The 13,741-nt window shown below is 30.4% G+C and overlaps 1 protein-coding gene across 4 annotated transcripts in view; it reads right to left on the bottom strand.

Annotated features, from left to right (window-relative positions):
- LOC124496027 (uncharacterized) overlaps nucleotides 1–13,741 on the bottom strand; it is a 35,751-nt gene extending 22,010 nt beyond the window's left edge. For 2 of the 4 annotated variants that reach the window (XM_075732597.1, XM_075732600.1), the window contains exons 1-3: nucleotides 11,943–13,741; nucleotides 10,678–11,454; nucleotides 9,941–10,597 (exon numbers count right to left, since the gene is read on the bottom strand). In XM_075732597.1, coding sequence (XP_075588712.1) covers nucleotides 9,941–10,484 — 544 coding nt within the window. In that variant the 5' untranslated portion in view covers nucleotides 10,485–10,597; nucleotides 10,678–11,454; nucleotides 11,943–13,741. Of the gene's footprint in view, nucleotides 1–9,940; nucleotides 10,630–10,677; nucleotides 11,455–11,773; nucleotides 11,837–11,942 lie in introns of those variants that run through there. The other 2 variants (XM_075732598.1, XM_075732599.1) reach the window with 2 other exon arrangements.

Here is a 13,741-nt window from a genome sequence, read left to right as displayed (position 1 = left end):
TGACTTTTTTGTCCCGAAAAACGGAAACGGTAAAAACGAATGAATGAATGGTGATTTGTGAACTTTTCATTGTGTGATTGCAATCAATTTTTTTTTCTCGACAACAACAACAACAACAAAGTTCGAATCATTCATTATTATGATTATGAAAAGTTTTTGTTTTCCGGTAAAAGATGAAAAAAGAAAAGAAAAGCTCAAGTGTGATCATGAAATTTCAACCTGAACACCAGTGCCATTGAGTTTATACACAAAGACAACAAATTCGATCATCATGTTGCATATATCATCATTATGATTGTTTCGATTCTTCAATTCTCGGAAGAAAAAAAGTTTGTTTTCCCATTTCGTTATCATCAATTTAGGATAATGACAAACAACAAAAAACACACACAGACTTTTGTCGTCGTCATGAAAAGATAGATGTCCCATTAGATAAGCACATATGAAAACAAATATAAACAACAGATAACCCAAAAAACAAAACAAAACAAGAGAAACAAAAATCATCTCTGTATCTCTATATGTTTTTGTTTGTTCTGATTCTGTTTTCGTTCATTATCTGATGAATGATCATTATTCTTTATTCATTTCATTCAGAATTCAAGTATAGTTTTGTTTGTTCCATTTAGATAACGATGAATTACAGAATGGGGGCAACAAAATTGGACCTAGATCAACTTTTTTCTCTTTGGCTTATGGCCTCGATGACCTTTTATCTATGCGTGAAAAATGTATTGTAGTAGGAACACACAATATGAATATCGATAAAAAATTGTTTCATTTCAATTGAATTCATTTTGATCAATGACATGAAAGCACGAAAACTTTTTTCTCGAACCGCGTGCACAGAGATACAGATACACAAAACAAGACCAGAAAGAACGGAAACTAACAGAAAAATCATAATGTCTGCCTATGTGTGTGTGTTGGAAAAAAGACTCAATGACATTTAGCAATTTCATTGATTACCAATCATCATTATCGACGAGTGTTATACACACATAACATAGAAATGAGCTATGCATTTATGTAGATTTGATCCAAATTTTTTGTTTTCAAATCGATTGATTGAATGATTGATTGATCAACACACACACACACAAGGACAAAAGATAAAATGCAAATGAGAATAATTTTTTTCTATCAATTATCATTTATAAATATAAATTCAGGAATAACATGATCCCACGAACACTACACAGCTGTCCTTGACAATTTCATTTCGGTTTTCTCCTGTTTTACAAAAGAAAAAACCAATTGTGTTTTTTTTGGAAAAACGAAAAAAAAATCGGAATAAAGACACCAGAATTTGTAAATTCTATTGATGCATTCAATTACAATTGGCCGAAAGATCCTGAAATTCTGGGCAAACACCTAAATAGAAAAACAAGAACAAATCTCTAGAGGCCGATCTACCGACTAACCGACCAACTAAACGGACAAACACACATACACAATGGATTCAAGTAATTGTTTGAAAATCAAAATAAACCGAAAAAACAAAATGCAAAACAAAGATTCATGGAAATCACACAAACAAGCAACGAAAACGGAAAAAACGATTATTATTTGATTCAGATAAATTCGTTTTTGCATGTCGTACATTATCTCTCCTATCTGTTGTTCCAATTTTGTGCAAATGAATCACAACAAAAAACAGTGGTTTTTATATTTAGAACAGTCAATAAACTGCCAAAAAAAAGGAAAACTTTTGATTTTTTTTTTGTAGGAATTTCAGTCTACTGAGACTATTTGTTGTTATTTTTCACAAAAAAAATTATCGGATTGATTTAAAATGAACAAATTAAACAATCACAATGATAATCAAGAGATGTGAATGAAAAACCAAATTTTAAACTTTGTATTTATGAAATTGTTGATGATAATGATGATGAAGATTCCGGGATGCAAAGTCACTTTTGACTATTAGTTCGATTCAGTTTGCATGAGTCTGATATCGAATCATTATTCATTCTCACGTACACACACGGGCAAGGATTAAGGATGAAAATTTTTTTCTGTTTTCCAAAATTTTCAAAATTTTATCGAGTGAAAAAAAAGGAAATAAGAAAATCGAGAGAGTGGTAATATGAAAAATAATCGATTGTATCGAGTTTGAAATTACTTGCTTGGAAAGAAAAAAAGGCCATTACAATGTTTGATGTTAGCTTTCTTATAGATATCATTAATAATTTGCTTTTTTCTGGGGCTGGGTTGGTGAGTAGGCAGTAGTATCATTTTCATTTTCGACGCTTTTTTTGGATTGGATGCCATCATTATCTGATGATGATGATGATGATGATCCATTAATAACACTTTTATCATTTTTTTTCTCTCATTTTTGCTTTACTTGTCCATTTTTTCACATTTTCATGGAATGAAAAATTGAAATTTTTTTTTATTTTTAAAAAAAGATTTTTCTCGCTCTCACTTTTCATCGCCGGCAAAAGGGTTATTATTATCGACTATTATCATTTTTTTTCCTAGTCAGAACATAATGTATCATCATTCATCCAGTGGATAATGGAATAAAAACATATTTTTTTCGAGCAAAAAAAAAAACCGAAACGCCCTACAAAGATTGACGATTGAAATCAATCGATGTTTTTTTTTCGTTGAATTAAAATTATTGACTTCAAATGAGAAAATGACCATTTCTTTTTCACTGTCTTGCCATTGTCAATGAAGATCAATCATATTGAATAGATCAAGATTTGGCCGCAAAAAAAACAACAACAACAACAACAATTATGTGAATGAAAATTATCACAAATAAGAATGATATGATAGATTCAATGGAATGTATCCAGAAGAAAAATGAAAATGAAACATGAAAAGAATGTATATTTATTTATTTATAACACTTGAGTATGTGTGTGTGTTGAAGTTTCTTTCGCTCCAACGGAGCTCAACGATTCTAAGTGTGTCTATGGTTGCTTGCTTGCTTGCTGTGTTTATGGATTGAAACCGATAATGACGAGAGAATGCCCGAAAAAGTCTATAACATTCATTCATTCATTCATTTTATTTTATTTCGCGATTCTTGTTATTCACTCCAAGTGAAAGTGAACCAGAATAATAAGAATAGATAGTGAAAGAATGGATACGAGAAAGAAAAAAAATCCAAAAAATTATTTAAGCGTAAAATAATTTATCACACACACACACACACACACACACACATAGCTTCTTCTTTCATTCTGAGATTCTTATTTTATTCGTTGAAGAAAAACAACAAATCCAAAGAACGAACGATGAAGATGATCATCCGAAAATCTTTTTTGGGTTTTCATCACCATCATCATCATTAAAAATAATACCGGTCAGGAAAAAAATTTTCTTTCCAAATGGATTGAAATTGGGTGCGTGTGTCATCGCATGTATGCCGATAAATGAATGATTAAAAGTCAATTCATACGGATACCGAGAAAAAAAAAGAAAATTCAGGTCACCAAGTTTCATTTTTTTTCCACGAATCACCATCAATGTATGGTTTTGAATTTCATCAGTATTCACATTGCCATTAAAAACATTTAAGTAAACGAAAAAAAAAATAATTTTGTTTCTCGATGGTTTTTCCATTTTTATTTTCTGCAGGAAATACTTGAAACACATACACACACACACACACACACGCAGAGAGAAATATCGATCCAAAACGGTACGTATGTACGTACGAGCGATCGATTGAAAGCATAGCGACCAATGTTGCTGCTGTTTCTGCTACCATAAACTTGTTGTTGTTGTTGTTGATGAAAGTCATTAAACCCGTTCAATTCTGAAAAAAATAACCGAAAAGGAAAAAAACACACACACGCACATATGCAAACATTAGTTTTTTTTCTTTACCCGATTGATCAAAATGAATCTCGAAAAACAACAAGAAAAAAAATGAAAATGAAAATAATAACGATCCATAAAGCATATGGATTTATTTATTTATTTTTTTTCGTTTCGTTTAAAAAATTATGGATGTTCTAGTCTCTTTTTTTTCATCTTTTTGCTCATATATTTTTTTCGATTATTTGGATCAATGAACACAACGGAACAGAACAAACGAACGAAACGAATAACCGACAGACCGACCGACCATAATGTATCGACACATATATACTGAGATTTCATTCCATTTACATACTGTGAAAGCAAAAAAAAAAACGCTATTTCAAAAATATGTTGTTCCATACCCCTACAGACATCATACAAATAGGGCGATTTTAAAATTCAATTCAATTTTTTTCCAGTTTTTTTTTGTTTTTATGTAAATCATTTTTCGAACTAAAACAAAATACGACAAAAAAATGGATGAATTTTGCATTTTTTTCAATTTCATCGTTGCTGATAATCTCAATAATTTCAACAACCAAAAAAAAAATGCCAAATGATCCAAAATAATTGGAACGAATCAAACAAACACATCGTATTCGGAACACTGTGTAGTAGTATCATGATCGAGATGATGATCTGGATCAAAGTTTATTTTGGCCAAAAAAAAAAAAAAAATCTAGAAATTGATTTTTTATAATGACTTCTCGTTTTGTTTATTATTATCATTATGAAAGGACCAAATTGCTACTTGATCGATTTATGATGATCATGAAGAAAATCATAAAAATAAAAACAAACTTGATCCTGCATTATAATAAATTGGAGCTTGCTTGCTTGCTTTCAAATCTCAAATGCAAATATTTATCAAATGCAATAACAACAAATAACAATAACAATAACAAACAACGTAAATATTGTAAACATAAACCGAATCAAACTTGAAATAACAACATGACAATGATTCAATGTATCGTAGGGAAAAGAAAAAAATTTGCATATCAAGCAAAAACAACAAAACACAAGAAAATTTGGAAAAAAACCTGAATGGACAAATTCATCATCATCATCAACAACATTGGTGATCAGTAATGAAAATACTAATGACCAAAAAAAAACAGAAGGATTTATTTGGATTCAAAACACAGTGTCCGGTTTTTGTGTGCAACTAATCAAATTCGAATCGGAAATCCAAGGAAATTTTTTCCCATCAACTATTCCATCTAAAGATGTTTTCGTTGTTGTTTTTTTTAGTCGGAATCAATTTGTGGATCAGGATGGTGAATGTGTCACTGATGTGTGTTATGTTTACCGATTTTCTTTCCTGTTTAGGGTGTCGACAACAACAATAACAATCATGTTGAAATGTATAAACAAACTTGATTTTTTTTATTTGGAACGACATTCTCAATAATGAACAAATGATGGAGAGAAACAAATTTCAAATTCAAACTAAAGGCAGTTGGATGCTTTATCGCACATTTATGATGTCAGGGTGAATAAAAATAAATAAACAAAACTTGCATAGAAGTTAACATGATCATTTACTCGAAAAACGAACAAAAAGAATGACAAAAATGGATGCATTCAACAACAAAGAAAATTATGTTTGAAATAAAATAAAAAAATCAGAATCGAATTTTGATCATCATCGTTATAGAAATAAATTCCATTTTACTATTTACACAAACCAGAATACGAGATAGATGTACAGTTATGTTGTTTCTCCATCCACCCACAAACAAATTCTGTACTACTGAACTAGAATTGTTGTAGCACCTTTGATGATGATGGCTGCTTGTCAAAAACGCTGTTCACGTTTTCTTTTCTTTTTTTTGATTTCCATTTTATTTCGGGATAAAGTTTTCGTTTTTATTTTTAATACATACTTTGAGCATCACCTTTTTACCATCATCATCATCATCATTTGACATGTCATATCGTCGTCGTTTTTAATTGTGGTTTTCGCACAACAAACAACAACAGACATTACATGCGTCCATCAATATCACCACAAATGGAATCGAAAGAGAGAAAGAGAGAAAGTGGGGAATTTATCTCACACACATTATCTTTTTCTTCCAATACATTGCTATCAGCCTGTCAAATTCCGTATTCTATTCACACACACACACACATCGAGTACATGGAAACCAATTATGGGAAAAAAAGTGTGACGAAAATCTGCCAACGACGACGAAAAAAATAAAAAAAAAATCGAATGGAAAAATGGATGCTGACCACTCATACACACACGCACCTGGACAATGGACACATCGAACAAGAAAACTTTTTTTCAAGAATTTTCATGAACAACCGGTGTATAATTACAATGATGATGATGTTTAATTAGCTGCTAATTTTATTTTGTAAAACAACAAAACTTTTATATGAAAAAAACACTTTCAGGATCAAAAAAAAAACAAATCTACCTTGTCAAATTTGGTGATGGTGATGTGTTTTACAGAAAAAAGTTTTTCCAACAACAAAAAAACCAAACAAATTTTAAAGCCATAATAATCTACTTATCAGACAAACATAAACGATTTTGAAAAAGGCCAAAAAACTAGCCCAGCTCAATTTAAAAATTTACATGATAATAGTAAACGAGCAACAACAAACATTGGGACATTTTCATTGCTCTCTTGACATTTTTTTCTTTTTGAAAATTTACAATTTTTCATGGCGAAAAAAACCGATTTGATCACATCTCTGTGTGTGTGTTTGTGTTTATCATTCATCGATAAATGAATTGGGAAAAATTTCAAAAAAATTTTACAATTCACATAATCGATATAATCAGATTATTATTATTATGATGCTTTTTCACAGAAAAAAAATTTCCATTTTTTCACTCATTTTCACAATCACAAATTGTCGTCGTCGTTGACAATTTTAAATTTGTCCACTGAATTTATTTCAGTTTTTTTTTTGTTTGAAAAAATAAATTTCAACATCATTATTATCGATAAGATCAAATTCAAAGAAGAATAAAAAAAAATATAAAATTTCATTCGAAATGGAATACGATTCTATAATTCAAAATGGATGAATGAATATATTTACTGGGCGTTTCTTCACCAATGATGATGGAAATGGAAAAATTTTTTGTTTTTCGAAAATTGACACTATATGAAATACATTTGGTCGTCTAAATAAATGTCAAATGCATCCGAATTTTTCTTTATTCTTGGAAAGCTTTTTGTTTTTGTTTTTCGGTATTCATTGCAAATTGAGAATAGAAAAATTTCAAATTCGATACTTGTGTTGTTTTTTTTCTTTGTTATTATTGTGCTATTTTGAAAATGAAATAGGGAAAAGATCAACGGATCTTATGAAGGTCCGGTCCGGTCTCTTCAGATGGTGATGGGCAGTTGTTTGATGAATTCTTTTCGCGAAATAAGTGTCTGTAACATGAGTGCATGAAAGAATGAATAAACGAACACAGAGTGATGGAGAAAATGGTAATGTTTCAATAACCCATCGATCGATTGATCGATCCAACAACGAAACAAAGAAAAAAGTCAAAAGGTTCTTTCCATTTTTTCATTTTGAATTACAAAATAAAAAAAACTCTACTGAAGTGATGAAGAGAGAGAGTTATTCAATTTTAAATTTTTTCTCTCGGATTGATTGATTGATTGATGAAATTGTCAACATACGAATGATTGGTGTTTTTTTTCTCAATAAAGAAATCCGATAGATTTTCGTTTGCTTTTGTGTCGGTGTGTGTGTGTAATGGATGCTAAAAATTTTCAAAAAGCAAATTCGGAAATGAAAAGAAAAAATGGATCAGTTCTCCAGCTCATCATCATCGTCATCGCATCCGTTTTAACTTGAATTTTGGAGAAAAAAAAAATATTAAATTTGGCATATGAATGACGGGGGAGACGAGAATGAAAAGAATGAAAACTGAGAAATTTTTTTTATCAACTTCCTTCCGCCCCGGGTTTTTTTTCATTAAAACAAGATCAAACAAAGAAAAATGTGATAAAACCAACGATGATGACCAAACTTTTTCAGATTCGAGTATAACGAATGGCCGAGATTTCTAATCAGATGAATATCACAACGATGTAATGTTGTAGAAAAAGAGTTTTAAATCATCATCTTGCAATCAAAAAAAAAAAAAAAAAAAAAAAAAAAAAACAACAACAGTCAACCCATCGAACCGAAGCAAAGATTTCTACTATTTTCAACTTTGTATTTTTTATTTATTCACATTTTCAACTTTTCTATTTTTTTTACATCAAGAAATTTTTCGTCTTCCAAAATACTGGTGGCAAATTCTTCTGCGAAACTGATGTGATGAAGAGGAATTATTTTTTGTTTTTTGTTTTTAAGAGACTTTTGTTTATTTCAAGAAAAAAAAAGTTTTAAAAGTTTTTTCTCAAAAATGCAAAAAAAATCATCTAAATAGAAATGGAAACAGACAAACAAACGAAAATCCTTTGTAATACTGATGATTTTCCCAATGTTTTCATCATTTTCAGAATGAGAATGGTGAAAGGCTAATTTTGTGTTGTTTGTTTGTTTGTTTGTTTCGGTATGAGAATGGTCATTGCTTGCTTGGTTTACATGTTTTTTTATGGATGGCTGAATAAACAAACGGAAAAAAACTCCTATCCGAACAGTTGCTGTATGCAATTCATATTCTCAAAATTGGCATCTCAGGATTTTCCGAGAAAAAATGAGAAAAAAATTTATTCAAATTTCACACACACAAACACGAATCGGACCAAAAAAAACGAAAAAGAGAGACAGATGTAATACATAACTGCTACACTACTGCTGTTGTCGTCGTCATCATCACCAAAAAAAACATGCAAATGCCAAAATGATTTGAAATCAAAACACAACAACAACAACAACAACTCGACTTTTTTTATTTTACAACTTTTTTTTGGAAAATTGAAAAAAAATAAATTCTGGTTTGTTTAACCATCATCGTCATGATTACAACGATTCAAATTCCATCAACGTGTTTCAAATCATCATCATCAACTTTGACGCAAAAGCAAAGACCAAATCTGTTCGTCGAGAATGGAGAAATTATTGTTTTTCATCCATATAGATCAATTATGATGATGAAATTGCAAACAAATCATATTCAATTTTCAAATTTTTTTTCCAACAAACAAACCGAAAGCAAAAAAAATTGTAAAATTGAAATTTTAAAGAAAAAAACACAGAAAGTGAATGAATTCTGGTCTCTTTTTTTTGTTGTTGTTGAAACAATGCAATGACAGCTTTTTCCTTTTTCTTTTTTCGTTGGTTGATTGTCTTGTGATGATTTTTTTTATTTCTATTTCTCTGGCGACGAAAAAAAGGCATTTCAACAAACCAAAACCAGATTTTTTCTATATTCAAAATTCACACACACACACATGCATCTCATTCATTTTTTCGGTTTCATTTTCAAAATGTTTTCATTATTTTCCGGGGTTATGGATTTTTCTCTCGCCTTCTCTTTTATCACTATCGTCGTTGTGTTGCCATCGTTTTCGTTTTCACTATTCTCTCTCATATATTCTACATTTTAACTAAATTAAATTTCAATTTAAAAAGCCATTATTCGACGACGACGACAGTGATGATGATGACTTGGAAACAAAAACCGGGAATCATTTTTTTTCTTTCATTGAAACAAACACCATTCCATTCAAAACTATGAAATGTATGCTTGATGTGTGTGTGATAAAAAAAAATGACTGAGTAAATGGCATGAACCGGTTATAATAAAAGATTTAAATGAAAAGGCCAAGTGTTGTTAAATGTATTATAAATGGATACACATACATAAAACCAAGTCATAACTTTTAACCCTTTGCAAACAACACCAGTAGACATGGAGAAGATCAGCTAATTTTTTTGGTGAATTAATTTGAATTTTATGCAAAAAAAAAAATTCTCACTGCACAAACAAACAAGATGATGAGATGATGATTTTCAAGAATAATCACCATTATCATCATCATCATTAATGTTCAATTTTCTGTAATGTTTTAGTAGCAAAGGTGTCGTCGAAATACTCATCTAATGGTTCATCATTAGCACGAATTTTAACATTGAAAATATTTTGCAAAAAACAAAAACGAAAAAAAATTCTACTTACAAAGTTGTTGCTGGTCATGTTGTTTTTGATTCGGATGAAATTCATATTGAAGTTTTCTCTGTTGTTGTTGTGGTTGATATAAATATTGACCATTACTAGCCAATACAGTGATCGGACTGAGTAATCCAATGATGGTAATGATGATGAGCATTGATGATTGATGTTTTGATTGACGAAATAAATTATTAACAACAAAAATATTACAATAATAATGACAAAGTGGATGAAACAAAGTTAGCATTACAAAAAAAGTATTGATAATTGTATCGATAAATCGATTTAATAATGACACTGATGACGATGATGATGATTGTGCCCAAGGCAATAAAGATGATTCTGGTTCGAACATTATTATTTGTTCGTTTTGTTCAGTGAATCTTTTTCTTTTTCTTCTTTTTTTCATTTTTCTTTGCAGCCATTGCTGCTGTTCTGGTGGCATGGCCATAGCTGATTGCAATGATGATGATGATGATGAAACTAAACCGGAACTAGAACCAGAATCTGAACAACAACAAAAATGTAAAGTTTTCATAACCATTTCCATTATTATCAATGACACGGTTTTCTTTTAGTGAATTTATCCATTCAAATCACCATTTTGATAATGTAAGATGAATCACATCATCATCGTCATTTTCATTGAATTATCATTGAATTCTACAAAGAAAAATACAAATAAAATCAACAGACTAAAAATCACCAATTGATTTATTCCCACCAAAAAATGATTTACTTACAAAACATTTCAAATAACAATGAAAATGGCCATTATTGAAAGTAGAAAAAAAAGTTTTGCTCCCACACACACATAAATGCACAAAACATAAAGTGTCATTGATAATGATAATGACACATTTTATCTTGGAACACACACACTCACACAAAGACACAAAAGCTGGAACAACAACAACAACAAAAAAACCGCGATTAATGTGAATGAAGATGATAACGTCTTATATGAAAAGTACTTATTATAACAATAAACAAAACAGCGACTTAATGATTTGGATTGGATACTGGCCAGCCCATTTTTTTGGTATTCGAATCAAAAAAAATTTTCATTCCATTATTATTATATTGCGTGGCAAATGATCGTTTCATTCAAGAAAAAAATTTCGGGAAATGAAAAATATCATAATAATAACCGTGGATCGACAAGACTACGACAATTTATATATCGATATCGACTGACTGACTCGATGGATGATGATGATGATGATGACGAGAATTATCCAAGGCCTCCGTTGTCGTATGTTGATACTTTATTCTGTTTTTTTTAATGTTTTGATATCTGAACCTCTGTTTTTGTTCACTAGAAAAAATGGCTCATTCATTCAATGATGATGATGATGATTCTGGAACATTAATGTGTGTGTGACGCGGATATAATGTAATGTAAGTGTGTGTGTGTGTGCTTTATTGACGATCAACTTGCACTTGAAAATATCCGGATTGCTGAAAAAAATTGTCATCATCATTTAGTCTTCGTCTAGATTCTTGTGAGACAATGGAATCTGTATATTTAGAAACAAAAAAAAGGAGAAAAAAATCGAATGACAAAAAAAACTCAACTAGAAGAAAGAAAAGAATCTTTTTTTGTGTGTGGAAATCAAAATCTCTCTCTCCCTGTGTGTGTGTGTTTCAAACGGAAATGTATTATTTATTGGAAGATATTGAAGAATCTAGGAGATTCTATTCACAAATTGTGGGCTGTAAGTTTTGTCTCGTTTTCAACTGACTTTTATTCATTCATTCTGGTTTCTTTTCTATATTTTCTAGATCTGAATTTTGTATTTCCGAATTTTTTTTTTGGTTCGGGCAAACGACACTCACATGAAAACGGAAAAAAATGGAATGGAATGAAATGTGAATATATTAATTCGTTTGAACCATAAACGGACGTATGAACGATCATCATCGTCATCGTCATCATGCATACACATGTCTTTAAGTTGTCAACTGTGTTTTATTAGTTTGTTATTATGTAATTTGTGTATCATACATGAATGTTGACAACCAGCCAGATGAATAACGACGACGTAAGACGAAATTCAACGGCCACACCATGAATTTATGTTTCGGTAAGTGAACCCGATTTTTTCTTCTTTTTGAATATAAAGTTGACTTGCTTTTCCTTTTCTTCTCTGGTGGTAGTTTTGTTGTTAGTCTGTTGTTGTTGTTGCTGTTGTTTTTGGATCAATTTTGATATTGATTGACTCAATCATTATTGTGGCACGAAAGACATTCATTCACCTTTGATGTGTGCATATGATGAATGCAGAAGACACTAGACACACGAACTAATTGTCATCATCATCGATGAAAATGACAAGCAAATTATTTCCGTATATACACAAACATAAAGATGACATTTATGTCTTTAAATGTCAAAATTTTATTGTTTCTCATCAACAACAACATTATAAGCACTACACGCAATTTTTTCTCATGAAATCAGTCGACACATTTGAAATTAAGATAGTCAACTGTGACTATTTAAATTGCATTGGACAACACAACACAACACGAGATTCATTTTATTTAAATAGCTAAAAAATGGGTGGACTTGTCGATTGCCAATCATCGATGAGTGAATTTTTTTTTATATGCTGCATCATTATTATTAACAGAAACTGGATGTGTGTGATTTAATTTTCATCGTTTTCACTGATTCAATTTGATTGAGATGAAAATTTTGTTTGTTTTGTTTTATATCTTCAAATGTGATTTTCATTATTTTAACATTATCACAATAACACAATTTGATCCCGATGTATCAAGTCCACATGCATTCGATTCAATTGTTTTGTGTTCAATTCATAGTTATCGTTCAATTGGAAGGTCGTTCGATCTCTCAGAAGCGGCTGCTGCTGCTGCTGGTATGTCAACCAAATTAAATTGATTTGATCCAAAAAAGAGAAAACAAAATCAACATTATTAAATTATTCGTTCGTTTTCGTTTTCGTCGTTATTTTTCCTTGTAAATATAAATAAATAGATAGTGTTTCACAAGGCGAAAACACTTGTCTTGTTTGGATGTTTTTCTTTGTTGTTTCATTCATCGATGACATCCAATGATGATGGCAACAATTTTCATTCGAATAAAAAAAAATCAAAGAAAGAATTTAACACACACACACACACACATGAACAAATCAATTTGATTTTCGATAACACACACAGAATTTGATTGTTTTTTCTTTGTTGTTTCGATTCAATTCAATCACACAAAGAATCGAGAATGTATCGAACAACAACAAAGAAGAAAATATGTCAATCAATGCAATTTGCCGTTTGAAAACAAAACAAAAATTATTAATAACATGTATATCCACTGATGACCGTTGATTATTGTGACAAAAATCAATGTCTAATGATATTTGTTATCATTATTCAAAATTTGACATGTCCATTGTGAAAAAACACAAACAAACACAGTGTAAAAAAAAGAAAATTTGACAAATGAATTAACACACACGCCCGGTTATCACATAATTTCGGTTCAATAAAGACATCGACACAAAGAGAGAAAGAGATGACAATTGAGAAATGTAGAATTTTTTTGTGTGTGTGTAAAACACCCGAAAATTATCCGGCTGAATTGAACATTCAAATGACATATGTCATTTGATCAGCGCTACCACCACCTGTTTGATGTCATTGGTTTGATGACAGAATTTTGAAAAGCAGAAAAAAATTTCAAATCGAATCGGAAAATTTTTTTCAAAGTTTTTCTCCAAAAAATGTTTCCACCCGAAATAAAATTTCAATGTTCGTCATTGATCTGTATGCGAAACGTAT

The sequence above is a fragment of the Dermatophagoides farinae genome, chromosome 7 (assembly GCF_024713945.1).
Source record: "Dermatophagoides farinae isolate YC_2012a chromosome 7, ASM2471394v1, whole genome shotgun sequence".
Classification (NCBI taxonomy): Eukaryota; Metazoa; Arthropoda; class Arachnida; order Sarcoptiformes; family Pyroglyphidae; genus Dermatophagoides; species Dermatophagoides farinae.
The sequence above is the reverse complement of the archived record's forward strand: the minus strand, read 5'-3'. Positions and strand labels throughout refer to the sequence as shown.